Genomic DNA, 23,239 nt, shown 5'->3' with positions numbered 1-23,239 from the left:
ACCTGGGTGGCTCAGTGGGTTAAAGCCTCTGCCTTCGGCTCAGGTCATGATTCCAGGGTCCTGGGATCGAGCCCCGCATCGGGCTCTCTGCTCAGCAGAGAGCCTGATTCCCTTCCTCTCTCTCTGCCTGCCTCTCTGCCTACTTGTGATCTCTGTCTGTCAAATAAATAAATAAAATCTTAAAAAAAAAGAAGAAAGTAACAGATTTAACTAATGGTCAGTTACTTAATAAATGATACTATATACTACTTTTTTCCCCCTTTTTTTAAAAAAAGATTTATTTAGTATTTGAGAGGGAGCGAGAGCACAAATAGGAGCAGCAGCAGAGGGAGAAGCAAGAAACAGGGAGCCTGATACGGGGCTCGATCCCAGGACCCTGGGATCGTGACCCGCGCTGAAGGCAGACACCCAACCCACTGAGCCACCCAGGTGCCCCACGATATACTACTTCTGCTTAGCCCCGTACATGCACATGATGGCATTCAATTATTATTTACTTAAATTGTTTAAATAAACAATGGTTGAATGGAATATTCTACTAAGCTAACAATCCGTTCTCTTTGTTAAACACTTTTAAGAGATTACCTTTTCATGGGTTCATATTCATTGGCCCTTCACATATATTTCTGCATGTAATTATTCCATATACAGAAATGCAAAAAAGGTGTTTTTTTTAATTATAATGTTCAATTAGCCAGCATATAGTACATCATTACTTTCTGACGTAGTGTTCAGTGATTCATTAGTTGCATATAACACCCACAAAAAGGTCTTAAACCCACAGAATATCTCAGCTTCACCAGATCTCCTACTAATGATGTGTAACCTTTTATCTTCTTTATACATTAGCACATATAAAATGGGGCCTAAACTAATGGGTTTCATGTTTTAGAGATTTTTAGAGATGAATATATAGGTTTTTCAAAAGTACTTAGGAGACAGTTACTATATAAAACAATTATTATGCATTAGACAGATCCAATATCTAAAACATGAGAAAAATTAAACTATGAGAAATTGGCACATACAGAGAATATTATAGAAAGCCTACATAATTGGAAGAGTTTTCTTATAGTCACTGTGGTCATTATATTAAGAAATACATGTTGATAATAGATTCTTATTGGATTATTTAGTTTCCAATGTTTTACATTTTTCTTAATAGATTCCATTGTGGAAAAATATACAATCTTTCTCTGTTAAGATGAAAAGTTGTATTAAAAGTGATGGAATGTGTGGAGACAAGGGGAACTTCAGTTTGGGGGAGCTCTTCCCTCTGGTCATTCAGGTCAAACGTCATCCACAAGGCAGGGAAGCAGAGGAAACTTGATGGTTTGATGAACCCCAGGTGAGCCCAGGATCAGAGCAACAAAGAGAGATCGAGAGCTCAGATATTCTATACCACAGTTTTTCTATGTCCAAATGCTGATAAGTAGTGGCTAGACTATAAATATTTTTGGAAAAATTTTGGAAAATATTTTGGAAAAGCTTTTTGAATGGTGTCGCCTAATTTTAAATATATATATTTAATGTTTTTCAGACTGTAAATCACGCATCAAGACTTGTGGCTCCTTCCCAAATACCTTTTCCCAGTTTGTTGTCAAGTATGGGAAAGGAAGTTGTGATTTGAAACATTGCTCTGTTAAGGGGTCAAATGGCTGGAGTTGCCAAGCAGAAGGATCCAAGTTACATCACAGTGTTCTAGGAGAAGCATTCTAGAATATTCCCTTAACTAGAACACATATTGATTTGCCTCTGTTTATAAGTACTTGTTTTTATGAGAGTTTCTGTATGACACTACAAATTTCCCTCTTACCGAGACTGTTTTCCCTGGGGAATAGTCCTCTGTCTTGTTAGACCTGAGCTTTTCACTTGATCATGGGTCTATACATAATGCATAGGAGGTGGAATCCGCTTGAATTGAATTTTAGGAAGGAAGGAAGCAGGTTTAATCTGGATTGTTATTTCCTATTATGAAGTTTCAAATCAACAAGACAGACAAAGTGTTACTTCCAGACACCTCTAACACAGAGTGCCTGAGATGGGAGTCAGCTGATGATGACTTGCCTAGTTGGGTTTCTAAGTTCACTGCTTGGCACATGGTCTGGACTGTTTTTACAGGTGTACTGAGCTGCTCAGAGACCTACCTTCAGGCAGCAGTTCACTTATGCCCAATCTAGGTGATGTTTGACCTGGATCTGTAGAATCTGATGGTTTTCCATAGGCTCTCCCCCCCCCCCCATATGCTATTGAATATGCAATCTTAAGTGCTTGGACAGAACCTTTATTCTTTTTTACTGCCTTTGGTTTTTTACAAATTAAAATGACTTCATTGCAAATCTTCTGCCTTCATATATGATGAAAAATAATTAAGGTGACTACAATGAATAGGTCAACTGGATGGTTAGGTCAAAACATCTGTGAAAACTGTTAAACTCTCCATTTTTGTATCAGCATAGTATCAAGCAGTACAAAAATGTAGACCCCATATAACTAACCAATATATGGCAGTTAAATGAAATGCTAATTGGAGAAGTGTTGACTGCCATGTGTGTTGAGGTGAATACATGAAGCTTAGCCAGTGAAGAAATAGAACCAAGAGGAACAAGTAGGAACCAGATTTGCTTGTGATTAAGGAAATACCTCTGTTTTCCAGGCGTAGGTTGTATTACTCACATCACACTGTGATGTAAGGAGGAAATGAATAATTAGTAAATGAGTAGTGAATAAATAAATTAGTGATGAATGAATAAGACAGCTTAAGTGCACATACTTTTAATAAACACTGCATAGTTTGGGGCATTGGTACCTGAAACTTACATAACATTTTTTGATCGTGCTGTATATTTATGCAAATGTTTATGCTCACAGAACCTTACAGTGCTTTTGATTTCATAATGATATGAGACATTGCCAGGTAATGTTCATCTAGAATTCCAGGGGAGTTACAGTAGAAGAAATACTTCTCTCTTCTCCCAACTGTTTGAAAATCTTCTTCTAACAGTACTATAAAGACTTCATGTAAATTTCTCACAAAGCCAGAGCATGGGGCAAAATTGTCGGACAGAATACGAGATCAGGGAGTTTTTCAAACATGGAAACCATCCTTGCCACTACCACCACCATAAAGGACTAGAAAAAGAGAGACCCTAACTCTTACCCATTTTCAAAGATCCAAAAGAGGCGTGTATAGTAGCTATTATGGTCAGGGTAGAGAGACTTCTGTTTTCAATGTTGTTCACCCCATTTTCTGCCTACCAAACAGCCTTCAAAATGTCCCTGTTGTATGGCACCAGAGTGCCTAGAACCCATCATAAATATACCATGTATTCCACTGTATTGTATTTACTTGCCGTTCTTGACTCTGTTATCCTCTTTGTCCCCTATGGCCAGACTCTGAGCATCTTATGAGGCAAACACATGTTTGGTGTAATTCTTACCCAAAGGTCCGAGAAAAGAGTCTTACGTATGGCGCCCAGTAAATATCTGAATGAATGAGGAAATGAAGGGAAGCGTGAAGGCCATCACACATTAGAAAGAAGCTGTCTGAGTGATTGAAACATAATGATAGTTCATGTGCCTCTCTTTTTCCTGGCCCTCAACAAGTTTTGGCAAATGTCACTCTTTGTAGTTTACCTATTAGTCTCTAACTTATCATTGGATCATGCGAGGCCTTATCAGGGAGATAAAGTGTTTCCTTGTGATACGAATATTTTAGTTTTTCTTTGAAAATGGCATTTCACATGACTTTTAAAACTTGTGTAGAAGGTCTATAGAAAGTGTATGGAAAGCATGAGCATTCTTTTTCTAAATTTTGGTATTATCTATCCAAAATGCTTAGCTTATGATTGACTCCATTTTATTTTGGGAAGTATGCTTTGAGGGGTTGTCAAATACCAGTAAGTCACGATTCTTATGAGAGTATATTTCCTGTTTTCTCTGAGGCTGAGTTTTATCTGAAGTCATCCCAGTACACTGACTCCTAAAATTGTTGAGGACATTTAGGAAGAGTTTTGGATTCCTGGCGATAGCTAAATGAAAATTTGCGTAAATATGTCATAGAATGAGACAGAATTACCACGCTAAAAGTTCTTTGTTATGAATGGAAAAACAGTTCTTATTGGCAGCACCATTGTCTGATATACATATAAGAAGGTTCTCTCAACCCATGTTACTTAGCAGTTAATAGTACGGATTATAGGAGCACCTGGGTGGCGCAGTAGGTTGAACGTGGACTCTTGGCTCAGTTTGTGATCTCATGGGTGGTGAGATCGAGCCCTTCGTAGGACTCCATGCTCAGCAAGGAGTCTGCTTGAAATTCTCTCCCTCTGCCCCTCACCCTACTCTCTCCTCCCCCTCTTTAAAATAAATAATTAAAAAAAAATAGTATGGATTATGGAGTCAGAAGACCTAGGTTCAAATCCTGGATTTGCTACTTTGTGACACTGTAGAACTCATGAGTGTGCATCAAACCTCATGGGCTTTAATTCTGGTTTCATTTCTTAATAACCTGTGTGACCTTGGGCAAGAGATTTACTCTCAGCATCTCTCAGTTTTCTCGTTTTTTTTTTCTTTTTTTTTTTCAGTTTTCTCACTTATAAAATGAAGATATTAATAATCTTGTATCTTTCATAAGGTCGTGTATTTATTAAGTGGATTGATGTACTGGTTATATAAAGTTGTTTAGAAAAAGGCCTGCCGTATCATAAGTGGGATATAATTTACATTATTCCACTAGAATGCCAGCTACATGAGGAGCTCATTGTCCATTTTTGTTCACTGCTATATCGCCAGTAGCTAGAATAGTGTCTGGCATGTAGTAGGCACTTAACTCATATTTATTGAATTAGTGTACATTGCTTTTCTTGTCTGTGAAATGAGAATAATGAGATGGGCTACTTTATAGAGTGTTTATGAGCGTTAAAGGAGATAATGCTTATGAAGAAACATAACACTAACTATTATCATCATTATTACTATATGTAAAGGGCCATAAGTTATATTAGAATATAAATATTTGTTCTTACCCTATATCGTCTAGCTATTCTGCTTTTATGACTCATAACCTCGATCTTTAGAGTTTTAGACTAATGAAGAAATTAATTTCCCAACTTCCATAGTCATTTTCTGTCATAAGATAAAGGTAAATATTATCCTAAATCTCATTACAGAATAATGAAAATGCTGATCGTTTAATATTTCTTTTTTATCTTCTCGTACTCTAAACATCCTTTGACTTCATTAAACTTTTGTGAAAGTTTCAGGTTGACCAGCTGCTCAAGTGCACCATCTGCTATTCACTTTGTAAATCTGCTGAGTAGACACCAAAATTATGTTGGAAAACTGAAAAATCACAAAAGCTTACCATTTATTTGTACTATATTGACATGAAGCTGTGGATGGGAGAAAAGACTGTATACTTTAGATTTCATAAGCAAGTCAAGGCTAATTGCCCAAGACTATTAAATACTTTTAGCAATATGAAGTCAGTAGAAAATGTTGACTACATGGATTTGATCTCTCATGACTTAAATGCAAAGTTATTTTGTGACAGCAAAAAAAGTATATATTTTCGGATTCTTAGAGTTGGTTTTAAATCAGGAAAAAAACAAAATATATCCATAAATATTTTTATTTAGCATAGACTCACCGCCGTAAGGAGGATTGGTTCACAGTGGCAAAAGTAATTGACGTCAATTGTAAAGACGGAGAGAGAAGTGAATTTCCATGTCATCTAAAGCAAATGTGTATCAGGAGGTTAGTTCAGTCTACATCATGAGTCTGTGACCTATCCTGAGCAATTCCTGTCTCTTCTAGCAGCCAACCATTTCTGGATTGTCTGGAAAACACTATATGGTGACAGAGTAGCCAGAGGAGAACTTTTTCTATTTCTTTTTAGCATATCCACTGCTGGACCTTGCTACTTGTTTTCTCCACTGCTTCTCTTAGGGACTTCCTTCCTTTTCCTCCCTTCCCTTTATCAGATAATTTACATTGTCATCATCCTCACCTACATCATCTCTAGCGTAGGGAAGGGCAAGGCTGCTAAAAAACACAGCTATGTTCCTGACTGAACTCATCCATGGTCTAGACATTGTATAACTATGTCACATAATAACTGTTTTATGTATCTACTTAAGTAACCAAGTCTCTATTTCAGGAACAAACTAATGTAACATGCTTTAAAATTTTGGTGATTTTTCTTTTTCTTAGAAACTGTTTAAAAAAACAGAAACATAAGTCACCTATATTCTAGACCCATTATAATTGATGGCTATAATTTGATTTTTTAAAAAAAGAGTCAAATATAAGTTTAAAATTGGTATACAATTAGAATAAACAATTGGGTTTTATGGATGTGTTTTCAATATTTATTTTCTCATGTATCAAATAATTTACTGTACAATTTATACTCTATCTATTGTCTACTTTTATATAAGTATACATGGTATGAGACACCCATGATGTAGTACACAGGGCATTGAACCTGAAATCTGAGCCTCTGAATTGGAGTCTTGCTCTGCCACTTTCTAATTAGGCAAAGGATTTAATATTATTGAGTCTTTACTAGGTCATCTATAAAGAAGAGCTAATGATGGCATTCTTAGGGTTGACATAAGAATTAAGGGGCAGGGCGCCTGGGTGGCTCAGTGGGTTAAGCTGCTGCCTTCGGCTCAGGTCATGATCTCAGGGTCCTGGGATCGAGGCCCGCATCGGGCTCTCTGCTCAGCAGGGAGCCTGCTTCCCTCTCTCTCTCTCTCTGCCTGCCTCTCCATCTACTTGTGATCTCTCTCTGTCAAATAAATAAATAAAAATCTTTAAATTAAAAAAAAAAGAATTAAGGGGCATAATCAGTGTGATACGTTTCATATTCAACAAATAGAATGCTATAATAGTCTATGCAAGCTGTATTTATATAACATTTCTTCAAAAAGATAATTTTCATATTTAGTGGTAGAATCTATTTTCAAGGCCACATTGTGCTTTCAGAAGGTAATTTATTGTGTATGTTTGTGACTCATGTTTTCCCCTGATTATCTTTGGATGAATAAGAAAGTTACAAATAATTCAAATTCTGGATTATGATGATTCTGGAGTTATGCTTAGTTTTATATAATGAAACTACCTAATGACCCGTCATTTGAAATCCCATCCTAAGCTATTTGAATATGTAGAATTTGGTACAGAGGAATGACATGTGTCATATTTTATCAGTGGCTTGTTTTTTATGTGCATTTTTCAATTACTTTGGGGGTAGTAGTACTTCTATCAGAACGGAATAAGAAATAATCAACTTGCTGAATATATATAAACCAGAAATATTATTTATGTAACATTTTTTGTACATAGGCAAGCAATTGCACATAGGATAAGAAGAAGTAGAATTATAACTGTTCTCAGTAAGTTCATTGTATGCCACAAGCTATCATTCAAGACTAGAGGTCTCTTGCTACGTTTGTGCTTTGTCTCTTGAATGCCCATGTGCCAACATTCTGCTTTTTCCTTACAGCGTTCTTCCTTGAAATAAGGTTTTAATTAAAAATAAAAAAATAAGAAATAATTCTGCTTCTTTCCTCTTCAGTGCCCGTACTTCTCCTTATGCCATTCTTCTGTCACTTATCTATATCTCTAAGAGTCTAACTATAAGGAAAAGTATCAGAAAGCTTCCCAGGACAACCGTGTTCTAAAATTACAAGAGAGAAATGATTCTCCTATACAAATAGAAGCATCTGGACGATTCTAGACCCAAGCATCTCGGGCATGACCACCATTTCAGGTTTTCTATTCCCTATCCCCCTGCAATCACCAGTAAAAAAAAAAAAAAACCCAGATATTCCCTTCCAAAGGGACATTCAGCTATCCTTCTGATGTTCTTGGATGCCAAGACAAAAGTTCCCACTCCTGGCCAACTTACTTTCCTAGGATTTCTCCACTCAGTCCTCTCTTCCTTGATACTTTCCTCTTGACCACAGTACAATACACACCTGCATGTGTACACACACACACGCACACACACATGCACACAGACATATTCCTAAAATGATACTACAATTGATGCAGTAACTACAGGGGCTAGCCTCTAATATTTTATTTCATTTTCGTTTTTAGAATGTTGATCAAAACTTAATAACTGATTTTCAGGACCCACTAGAAATTTGTGACCCATAGTTTAAAAAAGTATATATTAGATGACTTTCAGTAGTTTTTTCAGTTTGCAAAATTCTATGATTGTCTTTATTCTTAGGGTGAAATTTTCATTTAAAAAGGTACCTGTTCTCTGAACAAAAAGCAATACAGGATGAAAAATTGCTCTTGGGGTTCCTGGCCTTATCAATGTTCTGTTGAAATGCTGATATTTTAGGAAAGTGAATAAAGAACAGGAAATTGAACTAAGAAGGAGTTGTAGGAATAATAATGAGAAAGGACTACAGCCTATCGGAAAAACCGAAGCAAGAAACCTGGATAATCCTACATCCAAGCAACCAGAAGTTGTTATGTGAGACTGGAAATTGGGAAACTGAAAGATTTGAAAGGATTATTTGCCTGAATGCATTTTTAATACCTTCTAAATTTCAGTGTCCAATGGCCAGAATCATTAACATACCTAGAAGGCCCTGGTAATCTGTTTCTTTCTCTGCCTTTTATCTCTCCTGACCTCCTTTCCTTCCCTCTCACTCATCCCGCTGCCGCCCAGCCATGCTGGCCCCTTCTCCTGGCCCAGGACGCATGGTGGTGGACCTTCCTGCTGGAGGTTCTCTTTGCCTCTAACTCACTCTCCTCCTCACATACCAGAATGGCTAACTTCCTCAACCTCTTCAAACCTCTGTTGAAATGTCTGAAATGTCACCTGGGCAGTGAGGCCCACTATAACAGACTTTTTTTTTTTTTTTTTAATTGCAGCCTGTCCCATCCCTCTTAATATTCTCCCATTTGCATTTATCCTAACATTTATTGCGTCTGTCACACTGCTAGAATGTAAGCTCCATGAGAGCAGGGATTTTTACCTGCTCTGATCATTATTGTATCCTAAGTGTTTGCAAAAGTACCTAGCATATATGAGGAATTCAAGTAAGATTAATTGAACAAGTGTTTGAATCTACTAGCACATCAAGCAAAGAACTTGTACATATATACTACTGAGGAGACATTTATTTTATGAAAGAATAGAGCTCCCTTACACGTACCCAAGAATCAAGCTGTGACATGGTTAGGACTGGAATCATTGTACCCTACCTTCCCACCCCCCTAGATAAAGAAAGTGAGAGGTTGAGTGGCTTGTGTAAGCCACAAAAAGTGGGGCAGTCTTCCAGCTCCTATTAAAATGGGATTGTGGTTGCTTCATATTCTGGAATAGGGATTTGCAGTTTCCAGAATGCGACATGTTATGTTACTTATAAACTGTTCTGTTTCTTGTATTCGTGTTGTGTCCAATTTAAGAGGAAGCTATCTTTTATTTAGATGTTTAGAGCCTTCCAGTGTTTATTGTCATTCTTAGTAACATTAAGTAGCAGATTATTTAATTTAGAGAAAGAAAGCATTAAACATTCCTGAAATTAAAGCAGAGTTGATAAGCGAGAGAAAGTACTTTCTTAATGTCGGTGCTTTTTCAGGTTCTTGGTTTCTTTTTAACCTTTTTTCCTGATTTTTTTTTTTTTTAAGACAGACGGTAAAAGAGAAAGCTTTAATTCTAGGCTTCCGTGGAATCTATAAAAATTGGGGAGGCTTGTGTTAGGATTTGGAGAAAATTTCAGTATTTCCTGCCTATGCTTGAGGAGCGTTAACAAATTGTTTAAGTGAAACTGAGGAAAGGGAAAGTGACTACCAAAAATTTGCCCGTTGCCTTACCCCCTGCGATGCCTGACGTAGTGCTTGTAATTAACACTCTCCGGCCCTACGCACGCGGCGCGGGGGGTCGAGCGGAGGAGCTAGCAGGGGCTGCTCTGGGTCGCAGGTGCCCAGAAGCTGCCGCGCGCGCTCCGAAGCCGCCAGCCCACCGCCACCACCTCCCCCTGCGACTGCTGATTGGCGGGGACCACAGCATCAGCAGCATCTCCCGGCGAGGGGAGGGCTGCGAGACTCCGGCAGCCACTGCCTCCGGGATCCTCAGCTCCCTCCCGGCGAGACCTCGGACTTTCGCCGAGGACAGCCGCGTCTCCGCCCGCCACCGTCACGACCCCCTCCTCCTGGCCCCTCCCCAACAAAGTGGAGGACTCGGCAGCCGGGACAGCCGTGTCCGGGCCGGTCCGGACGGGGTCGGCGAGGCCGGGGCCAGACCCCGCAGGGTCCCGCCGCACGGTCCCGGCCCTCGAAGCGCTGCGGTCGCCGCGCCCCAGCCGCCAAGACGCCTCGTATCTTGTACCGCGGGAAGAGTGGGTCTTCGTCCAAGATGGGCCGGCAGGGCTTGGGGGGCGCCGGCGCTGCGGGGCGCTCCATGCAGCGCTCCCAGAGCCGGAGCAGCCTCTCCGCCTCCTTCGAGGCGCTGGCCGGCTACTTTCCCTGCATGAACTCCTTGGAGGAGGAAGAAGGAGGTGAGGCCGTCTGTAGTTGCCGTTTCTGCCTGTTCACCTCTCGCGTCGCGGTGGGTGGAGGGATGGCCGGGGAGGGAGCGCTCCCCGTAGCTGTGTCCCTGCTCCGCTCCGCTCCTGGGCACTGCGCTGGGGCGAGAGACCCCCAGGCGCGCTGGCCGAGCTGCCAAGTCCGTTTATTGGTTATCCCGAGAGCTCCACCAGTGCTGGCTTGGGAAAGCCGCTTTCCTGATGAAGTTCATGATCAGGTGCGTGAAAGTTGAGTAAGGATGTGGTCTGGTGGGAGGCAAGGTAGCAGCCGTCTGGGGGCACCCCACTATGTTTTGGTTTACTCCCGCAGTCTTCAGTATTAACATTTGGCCTCGGGGACAGAAGTATTCAAAAATTAAAGGGGGAGGCAGCAGCGAAAGTTTGAAACAGAAATCCCCGCTTGTGTAAATTCAAGATCCAGATGAGGAGAAGGGGTCATGAAATGGACAGGTCAGACGTTGACCATGCTGAAGGCGGGTGGGTCCGTACTCTGGACACTGGACACCGTTCACAGGACACAGTGCTGTCAACCTGACCATTGGTTGTCTATCTCTGGTGTTAGGAGATCCCATTATAATAATTAAGCTAAAGAGAAAAAGCAGGGAAGAGAACTCATTGTTTTAAACTCCTCACCAAGTGGTTTCAAGACCTTCATAAAGTTTTGAATAACACAACAAAGGTTTTCCTCATGGAGAACTTTTCATAAGATTTAACAACTAACCCACACACACAAAAAATGTACGTTGTATATCAGAGTAAAAATTGGCTGCTAAAGAATGGCATCCCAACATTTGAAATACTGTTTATTAATTTGTTGATATGCTAGTTGCAAATCATGTTCATCTTTACTCACAAATGCAGAGCAGGTTAGTTATTATCATGTTAGCTCTATGTATGGTAATAGAGTTTATTCTGCTTTTATTCTGTGACAGTCTATGACCTCTTATCAGGATATCAGCACTGAGCCCTGATTTAGAAGAAACTACCTGCTGGGAGAAGAGGTAGAGATAGATGCTTTCCCCCCTGTTTTTCCCAGTGGAGGGATAGGGAGCTGGAAGATGGGAGGATGAACAATGACAGGCACATGGTCTTCAAAAGAATTCACCGGTTAGAGCTATCCAGGTTTCTTCTAGCTTATTGTTGAAATCTCAGTTTGCAATCTCACTTTGCTATAGATCACTAAAGGTCTGGTAGTAGGATACTTCCCTATACAAACACAACTTTTAATTTTCATACTAATGCTTTGCTGGGTTTGTTTGTACATTTACATTTCACTTGTTTTCTGTAATTAAATGTTTAAAATCTCAGAGAGTGTAAACAAGTCAAGGAATTAGAAAATCCCATTGGGTAAATGAATGATCACAATTGTAGCTAAAACTTTCAGTGTTAATTGTGAACCAGGCACTGTTCAAAGAACTTTGCTGTATGTACTCTTTTAGGCCAATAACAACGTTATGAGGCAGTATTTTTATTATCTGTATTTCACAAAGAGGAAACTGAGGCAGAGGGAAGTTCAGAAACTTGCCCATGGTCAACTTGGCAGGTATAGTAGGCCATAGAGTTGCATGTGAACTCAGGCAGTCCACAACACAACCTACACACCATATACACTATACTAGATTATTATTTAATAATATATACTAGATTATTATACTATACTAGGGCTATACTAGATTATTATTTGCATATACTTGGCCACAGTCACATACCTTGCAAGAGGTGAAGCTAGAACTCAAACCCAGCTGTGTCTGAAAAATCTATATTTAAATGAAACAAATTATTGTAGACTCTCAGTTTTTAATGTTTACACCAAGTCTTGAGTCTTGAGTTTGCTTCGGATAAACTACCATCATTCCTCCCTGCGTTATAACCAGAATTGTTGAATTTATAAAATACCATCCTAAAAAGACAGGCAAAGCTTATATAAACATGAGAATTTTCAAAATTCAAAGTACAGTCATTTAACCTTGGCTTACACAGACCTATCCCAAAGGAAAATCCTATATCTACACATGGGAAGTTGGAACAGATTTCTGTCCCACAATCTGGCTCACTGAGTTGGCCAAGACAAAATGTTTCATAAGGAAGCCAGTGTTTCAAAATTAAGCATATAGTTCTCTACAGGTAACTAGAGAGGAAGTGCTCCCTGTAAATGAATGGTCTTTCTACTGGGCTGCGCGGTCACTTATACAGCCAAGAGAAGAGATCCTGACTTTTCTCTTTGTCTTATAGTATTCCTACCACCCCTGAAAAATACCCTGAGGTGTTTTTAGGGTATTCTGCTGTACTCTGCAGAGTTGCAAGAGTTGTAAAAGTTAGAAATCACTGCCTGGAGCAGTGCTTCCTTACCCCCCCCCCCCATTGAGTCACCCACAAGGGACATATGAAGTTCAGGCGGGTAACATACTCTCTTAAGCTTGTTCGAGAATATGTTATTATAGTCATAACTGTGAGGCCCATTCTAATGTATTAAGAAAAGTAAATCCATCATAACAGATGATTTTCACACTGGTCGAGAACAATTTGTCTAAAGAGAGCAGTGGTCTACTAACCCGTATAATTTGATGAGTGCAACTGATTTTATTTTTTATTTTTTTGGTGCAGGTGATTTTAAATTAGCCTGATTTTAAAACTCATCTTCCCCCCACCCCTTTTTGGTCTTTTCAGACATAGTGCAATAACTAATTCAAATGTCCTCTGCCTTCTAGTTCCATAGTCGCATTTCGTTCTTATTCTGCACATCTGGATATCGCCATTCTGCACAAGAAGTACCAAAAAGTTTATTGAGAAACCATATTCTTCTTTATTCATTCATTCATTCAAACATATTTAGTGTGGCTATTTGATGTGTTAGCATCAGTAGTGCTTGAAATAGTTGGATATGCTCCCCACCCTTTTAGATCTTCCAATCTAATGGAGACAGATATTAATAGGAACAACTATGTTCCTATTTAGAACTGACCGGTGTTAGGAAGGTGAAGTACTGAGTACAGTAAGAATTATAAGAAAATTTAGGAGTTAGAGAAGGGTGTCCTAAGAAAGTGAGAGTGAAACATGGATTTCGGTGACGGAGAGCTGTCACCGAGGCTCTGTGAAAGCAATTTGCTCAGAGCCCACAGCTAGGAAGTTGCTGAGTTGGGATCTAAATCCATAATTTGGCTTTGGAGTTTATAATACTAACTACTCTGTGTATTGTTTCTTCCTTATTATACTACATTTTCTAGTAATATGCTATGGAGTTGATGACCCTGTACAGTATGTTATTAATAGTTGGCATTTATTGAACACCTGTGTATGCCACATTCTTTTGGTTTCATGACTCTTCAAGGGGGTTATTATTTTCAACATTTTACGCATGTGAACACTGAGACTCAGAGACATTAAGCAACTTGGCCATGGATTATAAATTTCAGTGGGGGTGACTCCATTGAGGGTGAAAGGAGCATTCCTGTAAGCAAATTAAGATTCCTGATTGGTCTTTATAGCAGCTTTTTTGTATGCTTGTAGTTCTTTATTACATTATTTTATTTGTGCTTCTTTGTCGCTAGACACCAAATAACAATTCTCCGATCTCTGAGTAGCATTTTTTTTTTAAGATTTTATTTATTTATTTGAGAGAGAGTGAGCATGAGCCAGGCGGGACGGGGGCTGAGGGAGAAGGACAAGCGCCCGACGTGGGGCTCGATCCCAGGACCCAGAAACATGAACTGAGCTGAAGGGAGATGCCTAACCAATTGAGCCACCCAGGCACCCCAGCATTTTTTTTTAACTAATAATAGTAGTCCCTTACATGTTACTTAACAGTGTATGAATTATGTCTACTTATTTTATCATTGAATCCTACGAGATAAGTATTAACTTCCCTATATAAACTACTTGCCCTCAACATTGATTCTGCGAGTCTGCCTCCCTAATGTGGAATATTATTGTATGTAGAATTTTTAAACATTACAGGTAATTCTAACAAAGAAGGAATCATTTCAGCAAAAACTTAGCATTCTTAATAGGAGAAGCAGCCCCACAACTTCCCACCCATAGATTCAATGGTAAGTGGTTATGGTTTTATAATGTAAGAAAATGGCACATTTTCTAACACTTGGTAGATCTGGTTTCTCAGAGGCTATTTTAATGTTGTGACCTGTGGTTCAGGGCTAGTGATTCTTGTTCAGTTATGTACATATAATGATGTGATGAATTTGGTTTACTTGATTTTATGGCCTGCCTTCTTTGGTTAAAATATGGCTTGGTGATCATACAGAAGAGAGCTTATTGACTTAATGCTATTTAACTGAATAAATTAATTCATTTCATTTCTTTTACATGCACTAGGTTGAAAATTAAATTACAGGAAAACCATCCAAGAAACGGGAATAATTTTAAATCACCAGAAGAATTGGGAAAAGGTTTTTTTGCATACGATAGTGAAGCTATGAGGAATTAATATAAAAGGAACTAAAGAGACTAATAGAAAAGACCTATTTAATTCACCCCACTCTTTAAGAGGTCATGCAACTGATAAGAAGAGTATAAAAAGTACTATCTTAGTCTAATCTTTGTATATGGTAAATGATACACTTAATTCTTAATAAGTAGTCCCATTTGATAAAAATGGGACTTTGCCTATGTTCCACTGGAATAAAAAAATCTCCGTACACTTAAACGTAATCCTCCCAAGTACAGACATCATGGCTAGTAAAGTATCCGCTTAATGTCTATTAATAATAGTATATAGTTCTACCATTCTTTTCGAAGTAGATACCATTTTATTTATTTTATTATTTTTTAAGATTTTATTTATTTATTTGACAGACAGAGATCACAAGTAGGCAGAGAGGCAGGCAGAGAAAGAGAGGAGGAAGCAGGCTCCCTGCTGAGCAGAGAGCCCGATGCGGGCCGATCCCAGGACGCTGAGATCATGACCCGAGCCAAAGGCAGAGGCTTTAACCCACTGAACCACCCAGGCGCCCCAGTAGATACCATTTTAACTGGCTGCTATTGTTATTTATTTTATTTATGTTGATTTTAAATTTAATATGTGATCTAGACTTTTTAAAATTCAGTGATCATAGTTTTTGCACATCCTCACAATGACAGTTTTAGTCTGAATTTGTATCTTTTCTTAGGAGATATTATTTTTTTTTTAGGAGATATTATTTTTCCTAGATGATTGATTATGTATTTTTATGTGATTTTTTGAATTATTATATATAATTATATAATAAATCATTTCATAAATGAGTCTATGCCATATTTAAAAATAGCACAATATTTTTATATTAGGTTTACATTCTAGGCAGATAAGTGAAGCAAACGATTTTGGAATTAAAAAAAAGATAAACAAAAGAACAGTTCCATTTGGAGTGCTTATTAAATACTACCTTGTTATCTGAGAGTCAGAATTTTTCACTGGTAGGTGTCCAAACAGTATCTTTAAAGCAGCTTATAACTCTAATACAAAAGTAACGTTTAACCCCAGTTTGCTTTCATCCTTCAATAAGTTCACTAAATTCAGAGCTAATAATGGGGATGAGTTTTCCTATGGAGACATCCTTGTGTATTATTACGACTTACAAAAGAAACCCACTAGAAGGTGGCAATGGCAGCATCCCATTGCTGCTAAGGTCTGTGGTTTAATATAAGTACCCTCTGTTGTTCTTAAGTATACCCTTATTATTGATCAGACAAGATCGTTCTATACATTTGCTCTATCTCCTAACATAAAGAGTGTTTGATGAAGAGGAGGGGGACTTACCTAATGCTCTGTATATATAATATTATTTGAACAACTGAAGAAAAAAGCTATTATAAAAATGATAGTATCAGTGTAAGTTTGAAGTACTAATTCTTAAGAATTAGATTTTGCCTAAGAAGACTACAATGAAAGGACTGTTTATTTTAGCTATTTCCGTGATCAGTCGTTCCCTTACTATCCTGTGACTTGGGGCTAGGCAGGTAACATAAATCAGTGAGGTAGACCAGATGTCATACAAATGGGAAAAGCAAGCACTCTGAAAAGCTTGAGAAATCCTATCCATCCAAAAAGGAATGGCGAACACTCTGTTCTAATTAATTGATTCCAGTTGAATATCAGCCCAGGGTTGGCAAACTTACTCTTTTTTCCATAAGAGAAAAGCTGTAAATCTGAATGTTTACTTCAAATCTTTAACTTTTACAATGTTGGCAGCTAAATGAAAAATTATAAACATTATTTGAGCCAAACGAAACATAGCCTGTTGACCAAATGTGTGCCACCAGTTGGCAGCCTCAGCTGGGGAACTGCTTTCTTCCTTCCCATTCTTATTGTCACCTGGATAGTTTAGGGCCACGTTTGCTCCCCTTCAAAATCTTCTGAGAGTCTCCCAGTCTGCTCTCTACCTGCTGGGTCTCCCCTCCAACCTACCTCCATTGCCTCTATGTCAGTTCCCTTAAATATCATCTTAATGTTGACACTGGTCTTCCTCCAGAAACCACAGTAGATTCCCATCTCCCAGTAGGTAGTGTCCTTTGGCCTGACCTTCAGAGTCTTTAACAGTCAGGTGCTTCTGTACAGCATATCTTCTAAGGCCCTTTAGGAATCCAGTAATTCAATAAAACTAGACCTTCTTGCTCTTTGCCTCCAAATTTTTGTTCATGCTTTTCTTTCTATTCTTCCTCTACCACTGCATATGCATCATATCTAATTACCCTTCAAAGCTCAACTCATATCTTATCCACGAAGTTTTCAGAAGTCATAGAAGCTTCTGTAGGCAGAGGAAAAGGTGAATGGGCATATACCTGGGTTTGAAATATTAGCTCCATCTTTTCTTAGAACTAAGCAAGATACTTAATGAGCTTTAGTTTCCTCCTTTTATGTGAAATGTTTGTAGTAATACTTACCTTGGAGAGAGGTGTGTGAACTTCATTGTCATGGTTATTATTCCCTTATGATCCCATATCAAAATATGTTTACCTTTTTCTGAACTAGATTTGTGCTCTCTGATACAGGAAGCACTAGTCATTTGGCTATTTAAATTTAAATAGATTGAAACCAAATTAAATTGAAAATTATTTCCAGAGTCACATTAGCCACATTTTTTTTCAGTGCTCAAGATTCATTGTTTATGCACCATACCCAGTGCTCCATGTAATACATGCCCTCCTAAATACCCACCACCAGGTTCACCTTCCCCGCAGCCCCACCCGCCACCAAGTGCTCAGTAGCTACACATGACTACCTTATTGGACAGTGCAGAACTATAGAACATTTTCAACATTCACACAAAATTATATTGGACAGTATAGCTTCAGATATCTAATGGTACTTGTATAGCACTTAGAATATATTGCCTTGGATTGTCATTATTTATTTATTATCTTACCTCACCTACTAAATGGTAAAATTACATAATAAGGAATTGTGTGATCAAGCGTTACATATATTTATCTGTCACAGTGCCTTGCACCAAGTAAGTACTTAGCAAATATGTAGTGAATGAATAAATGAACAAATATCTAGTTGGTTTATATGTTCATATCATGGAATAGAAGGAAGCTATTAGAGCTGGAAGGGACCAAATTATTTAAGTAACTGTATCCAACCTTGCAGGTGTGAGAGTGCTTAAAAGTCATATGTTCTTTGTGCCACCTGGAAGTTGGGTACACTCAGCTCCTATAAACTAGGAACATATCTTCTACTATGTAACAAATGAAATGTGTATGCCGTATGTTTCATTTAGGGTGCCTTGTTGTAATCAAAAGAAACTAAGTCTAGCAATTTAGGTGGAAAAGATATTTGCTAAGGGATATTGGATGGGTTACAGAATCTTTAGGAAGACTGGAGATCCTGTGCTAGAGGTTAGGAATGTTGTCCCAAACCATACTGCAGAATTAGTCCTACCCAACTACCACTGCTGCTTGGTACAGAAAACACAGTTTGCACTACTGTCAACCTTTGATTCTGAATCAGTACCTACTGCTATAGGACCATTCTTGGAAATTATAGATTGAATTCATTAGAATGGAAGCCTATGGTGTCCCATCTTCTTTGCTTCATGAGTTTCAGATCAAAGTTTGAGGCAGTAGTGTAATCAGCAGAACCTCAGCCATTTGTCCATGCCCTGTTTGCCAGACCGGCTGGTAATACCCAAGAATTTTAGTGTCTACATTTGAAGATTATTATTTCTCATACATAGGAAAAGGATTCAAATACTAGTGAGCCAGAAGCATTAACAAATACCCACTTAATAATATAAAATAATTACTGGTGGAAAAATCTATTAAACTCAGCCTGAATACCTATTTTTTATATTTTTAAATACTAGTTTGCTATTGGGTTATTTTCCTCTTCGCTTGATGAACATAAGCAAATAAGAAAGGGGGGAAATCTATGGAAGAAGGCTAGGATAAAGACTATAGTTCTCTTAATTTTAACTTTTTCTACAGACTTCGTTACCCAAATAACCATGCATACTCTTATTTTGCATAGAGAACATAGTCAGTCCCTCCCTAGAAAGACAGCCTTAAAATGTCATTCTTTTACTGCATGCAAATTGAAATCTAGGCTGTTTGAATCTCTTCCTCATATCCAGATGGGGATTTCCATGCCATAAATATATATATATATATATATATATATATATATATATATATATATATATATTTTACACTCAGCTCCATATAAACTAGGGGTATATATAGATCAGCAAACCTACAGATAAGTTATTTGTTTACAATAGACTCAATTTAAATGGTACAGTAACAACAGGATAATGAAAATTAAAATTCTCATTTAGAAAGGAGAAAATAGGGAATGCCTGGATGGCTCGGCCAGTCCAGTATCTGCCTTTGGCTCAGGTCATGCTCTCAGGGTCCTGGGAATCTCAGCTCAGAGGGGATTCTGCTTCTCCCTCTCCCTCTGCCCCTCCCCTCAGCTCATGCTCTCTCTCTCTCCCTCTCTCAAATAAAGAAAATCTTAAAAAAAAAAAAAAAAAAAAAAAAGGAGAGTAGGAAACACAAAACAATTATCCACAAGAATTCTTAAATCTCACCTGGAAGGAACTGCAAAGACTGACAGACTCACCTGGCAACCTCGTTCTAACATACTTTTTGGAAAATATGTCTTTGCCTTTATTCTTCATTGGCCACAAAGATTGGCTTTGAAGAGGAGACTATATAGTATTAATAGCCTGTTTCTACTAGTGCATATTAGGAAATTCCGTAGGTACCTTAAGAGTTGAACAGACTTTTCTAAGTGGGCTTAGTCCTTCAAAAATTGAATAGTCATACAGTCTGTTTATTTCCAGTCAGTTTCAAGTATGAGTAACTCCAGCCAAACACCTCATGTGACAAAGATTTTTTAGCCTGAAGATTCTGTTCTTTTAGTTTGTAGCTTCTGTGCCCTGCCCACTTCTTTTCTCTCAACTTAACGACATCCACCTTGATATCATCTGAAAACCATGGGTTTGTGTGGGAAGGAAACCCCTTAAGCCTTTTTGGTCAGCAGTCTTTTTTCTCTCTCCCCTTTTGAATGTCAAGGCCCCACTTATTTATTCCTGCAAGTTTCTTCCTGCAATTTTTGGATAATTTCACATGACTGCAGTCATTTTTCAGAGATGGATTTGTATGGCATTTTACAGTTTTCAAAACTGTTTCACATAGATTATAGTGTCAGGTCTCTATTCATCACTATCTGGGCCTATTTCTGGGCTCTCTGTTCTATTTTGTTGATCTATTTATCCTTTCACCAATGCGATATTGTCTTGATTACTGTAGCTTTAAGTAAGTCTTGAAATTCGATAGTGTCAAATTTCAAGTGTTCATAGCTGACAGCCCTCCAACTTTATTCTTTGCCTTCAATTTTGTGTTGACTATCCTAGGTCTTTTGCCTCTCCCTAATAAAGTTTAGAATCAGTTTGTCAATATCTACAAAATAATTTCTGGGATTTTGATTGGGTTTGCATTGAATCTGTAGATCAGGTTGAGAACTAACGTCTCAACAATATTAAGCTTTCACATTCATGAACATGGAATATCTCTCCATTTATTTAATTCTTTGATTTCATTCATCAGAGTTTTGCAGTTTTTCTCATACCTAATATTCTTTCATTTTCTGGGTATGCTAATATAAATTATATTGTTCTGGGTTTTGTTTTCATTTTTGTTTTTGTTTCATTTCAAATTCCATTTGTTCAATGCTAGTATATAGGGAAAAAATTGAGTTTTGTATACTAACCTTATATCCTACAACCTTGCTATAATCATTTATTATTTCCAGGAGTTTTTATACCTGGGGTTTTTGTGTTTTTGGTTTTTTTTTTTTTATTTTCTACATAAGCACTCATATCACCTGTGAGCAAAAAAGTTTTATTTCTTCCTTCTCAATCTGTATAATTTAATTGCCTTTTTTTGCTTTAGTGCATTAGCTAGAATTTCCAGTAAGCTGTTGAAAGGAGTTATGAGAAGGAACATATTTGCTTTGTATTGAATCTTGGTAGGAAAGCCTTGAGTTTCTCACTATTAAATGTAATGTTGGCTTTAAGTTTTTTAATAGATCTTTTTTATCAAGTTGGGAAAGCTATCCTCTATTCCTAGTTTACTGAGTTTTTACCGTGAATAGGTGTTGGATTTTGTCAAATGCTTTTTCTGGATCTATTGATATGACCATGTGATTTTTCTTTTCTAGCTTATTGATGTGATGCATCACACTAATTAATTTGTGAATATTGAACCAGCATTGCATAGCTGGGATAAATCCCACTTCATCATGGTGTATAACTCTTTTTATACATTGTTGGATTTGATTTGCTAATATTTTGTTGAGGATTTTGCGCTGTTTTCATGGGAGATACTGGTCTCCAGTTTTCTGTTCTTGTAATAGCCCCTTTGTTTTACAGACGAGGATCAAGACGCAAAAGGATCAAGGTCTTTTTTAACCTCACACTCTAACAAATCCATAGTTTTTCACCATGTAGTTAAAACTGTTTGACTGCCATGGCATCATTTGATGCAATCTCCATTTTTTGGTGTGGTTAAATCCAAAATAACTTACTGAGAGATAGAAATGCATATGTATATAATAAGGAATAGCTCTTTCTGGCACATTTGTTTGAATTTTATCCTATATTTTTTCATCTTTATGGTAATTTTTTAAAGTTTTACATTTTATTTCCAGTATAGTTAGCATACAGTGTTATATTAGTCCCAAGTGTACCATATAATGATTCAACAATTCTATACCTTACTCAGTGCTCATCATAAGTATACTTTTTCTTCCCCATCACCATCCCCCACCCCTACCTCCACTCTGGTTACCAGTAGTTTGTTCTCTATAGTTAAGAGGCTCTTTCTTTTTTGCCATCTCATTCTTGAAGTCAGAATTTAGTAATAAAATTAACATTTCCCCATTCATGATAAGACAAGAAAGCATGAATGATCTAAAATCTTAAATATGTTCATAAAATGATTGAAGTTTATGGACATGCAGTGAGATCACAAGATGAAGTTTCAAGTCACTAATTACACTGGAAGCAGAAATTAGTGTCCCAAATACTAAAGATGGAAGCCAGCCTCTTTGAGAAATAAGCATTGGCGTTGACATTGCTAGGGTTTTGTTTCAAGTTTCACCTTCAAGTAGTTTCCTCAAACAGAAAGTGATAATAAGAACCACTGTACAACACTCGTATGAAGCCTAGAGGCAGGTAGATTTTATATCGAAATTATCTCCACATGGTAGTAAGTCAAGACACAAGAGCTCTTTCTTTCCCTTCTTTGTTTTGAATTTAATAATTGAATTTTCCCCAACTTTTATTTTAAACATACAAAAAAAAAGTAGTACAGTGAGCATCCACTATGGAGATTGACCAATTTTTAGTGGACTTTATCTTTCCTGTCTCTCCCCTGATTCTCTCTCTCTCTCTCTCACACACACACACAGTATGTATTCTTGCTGAACATTTGAGTGTAAGTTAAATTGCAGCATGCATCTCCTAATTTAAAAAACGACATAAAATTAACAAAATTGCCTATCTAATATTTCCTTCATACCCAAGTTTTTTAGTTATCCCAAAATTGTTTCTTACAAAGGCTAAAATTTTGTTATATATTTTTTTTCCTCAATCCACGATCTAGTCAAGGCTCATTCATAACTTTTGGTTGGTAACACATAATCTAAAACAGTACTTTCACCTTTTCTTTTCATGATACTGACTTTCAAAAAATCCAGACAAAGTTGTCTTATAGGATATCTAACAATCTGGATTTGTCTGTTTTGTCTATTTCCTGTGTTTCCTGTAAGCTGGACATTAGGTCTAGAAATGTGGTTAATTTCAGTTTAAATGTACAGGTGATGTAAACTTCATACATCCATCAGTAACAACAATGTCAAGTTCTCTCATTCTTAGGGATGCTAAGTTTGGTCAGTTGGCTTAGAGGTGACTACCAATGTCCTTCATGGAGGAGATGTATCTTTCCCTTTTTAAGTACTAAGTAACCTCTGAGGTAATACTTTAGTACCATGTGAATATCCTTTTTCCCAAAAATCTCTCATCAAATGATTTTTAACATCCAATGCTGATGTTTGCCTGAATCATTACATTGGGAATAGTGATTTTAATCTAAATTTTATCTGAAACATAATTGAACTTATTTTAATAAGCTTAAAACTCTGTCCCTGGAGCACCTGGGTATCAGTCATTAAGTGTCTGCCT

General features: G+C 37.7%; 1 protein-coding gene across 40 annotated transcripts in view; it reads left to right on the top strand.

Moving 5' to 3' along the window:
- The window catches only part of RIMS2 (regulating synaptic membrane exocytosis 2), a 587,006-nt gene that overhangs the window by 546,631 nt on the left and 17,136 nt on the right, over positions 1 to 23,239 (top strand). Inside the window, exon 1 of one of the 40 annotated variants that reach the window (XM_047727197.1) lies at positions 10,025 to 10,529. The exons of the other annotated variants lie outside the window; for them this stretch is intronic. Within the exon in view, the coding sequence (XP_047583153.1) occupies positions 10,388 to 10,529 (142 nt within the window). The 5' untranslated portion in view covers positions 10,025 to 10,387. Of the gene's footprint in view, positions 1 to 10,024; positions 10,530 to 23,239 lie in introns of those variants that run through there. 40 annotated transcript variants of the gene reach the window in all.

The sequence above is a fragment of the Lutra lutra genome, chromosome 4, assembly GCF_902655055.1.
Source record: "Lutra lutra chromosome 4, mLutLut1.2, whole genome shotgun sequence".
NCBI classification, from domain to species: domain Eukaryota; kingdom Metazoa; phylum Chordata; class Mammalia; order Carnivora; family Mustelidae; genus Lutra; species Lutra lutra.
The sequence above is the reverse complement of the archived record's forward strand: the minus strand, read 5'-3'. Positions and strand labels throughout refer to the sequence as shown.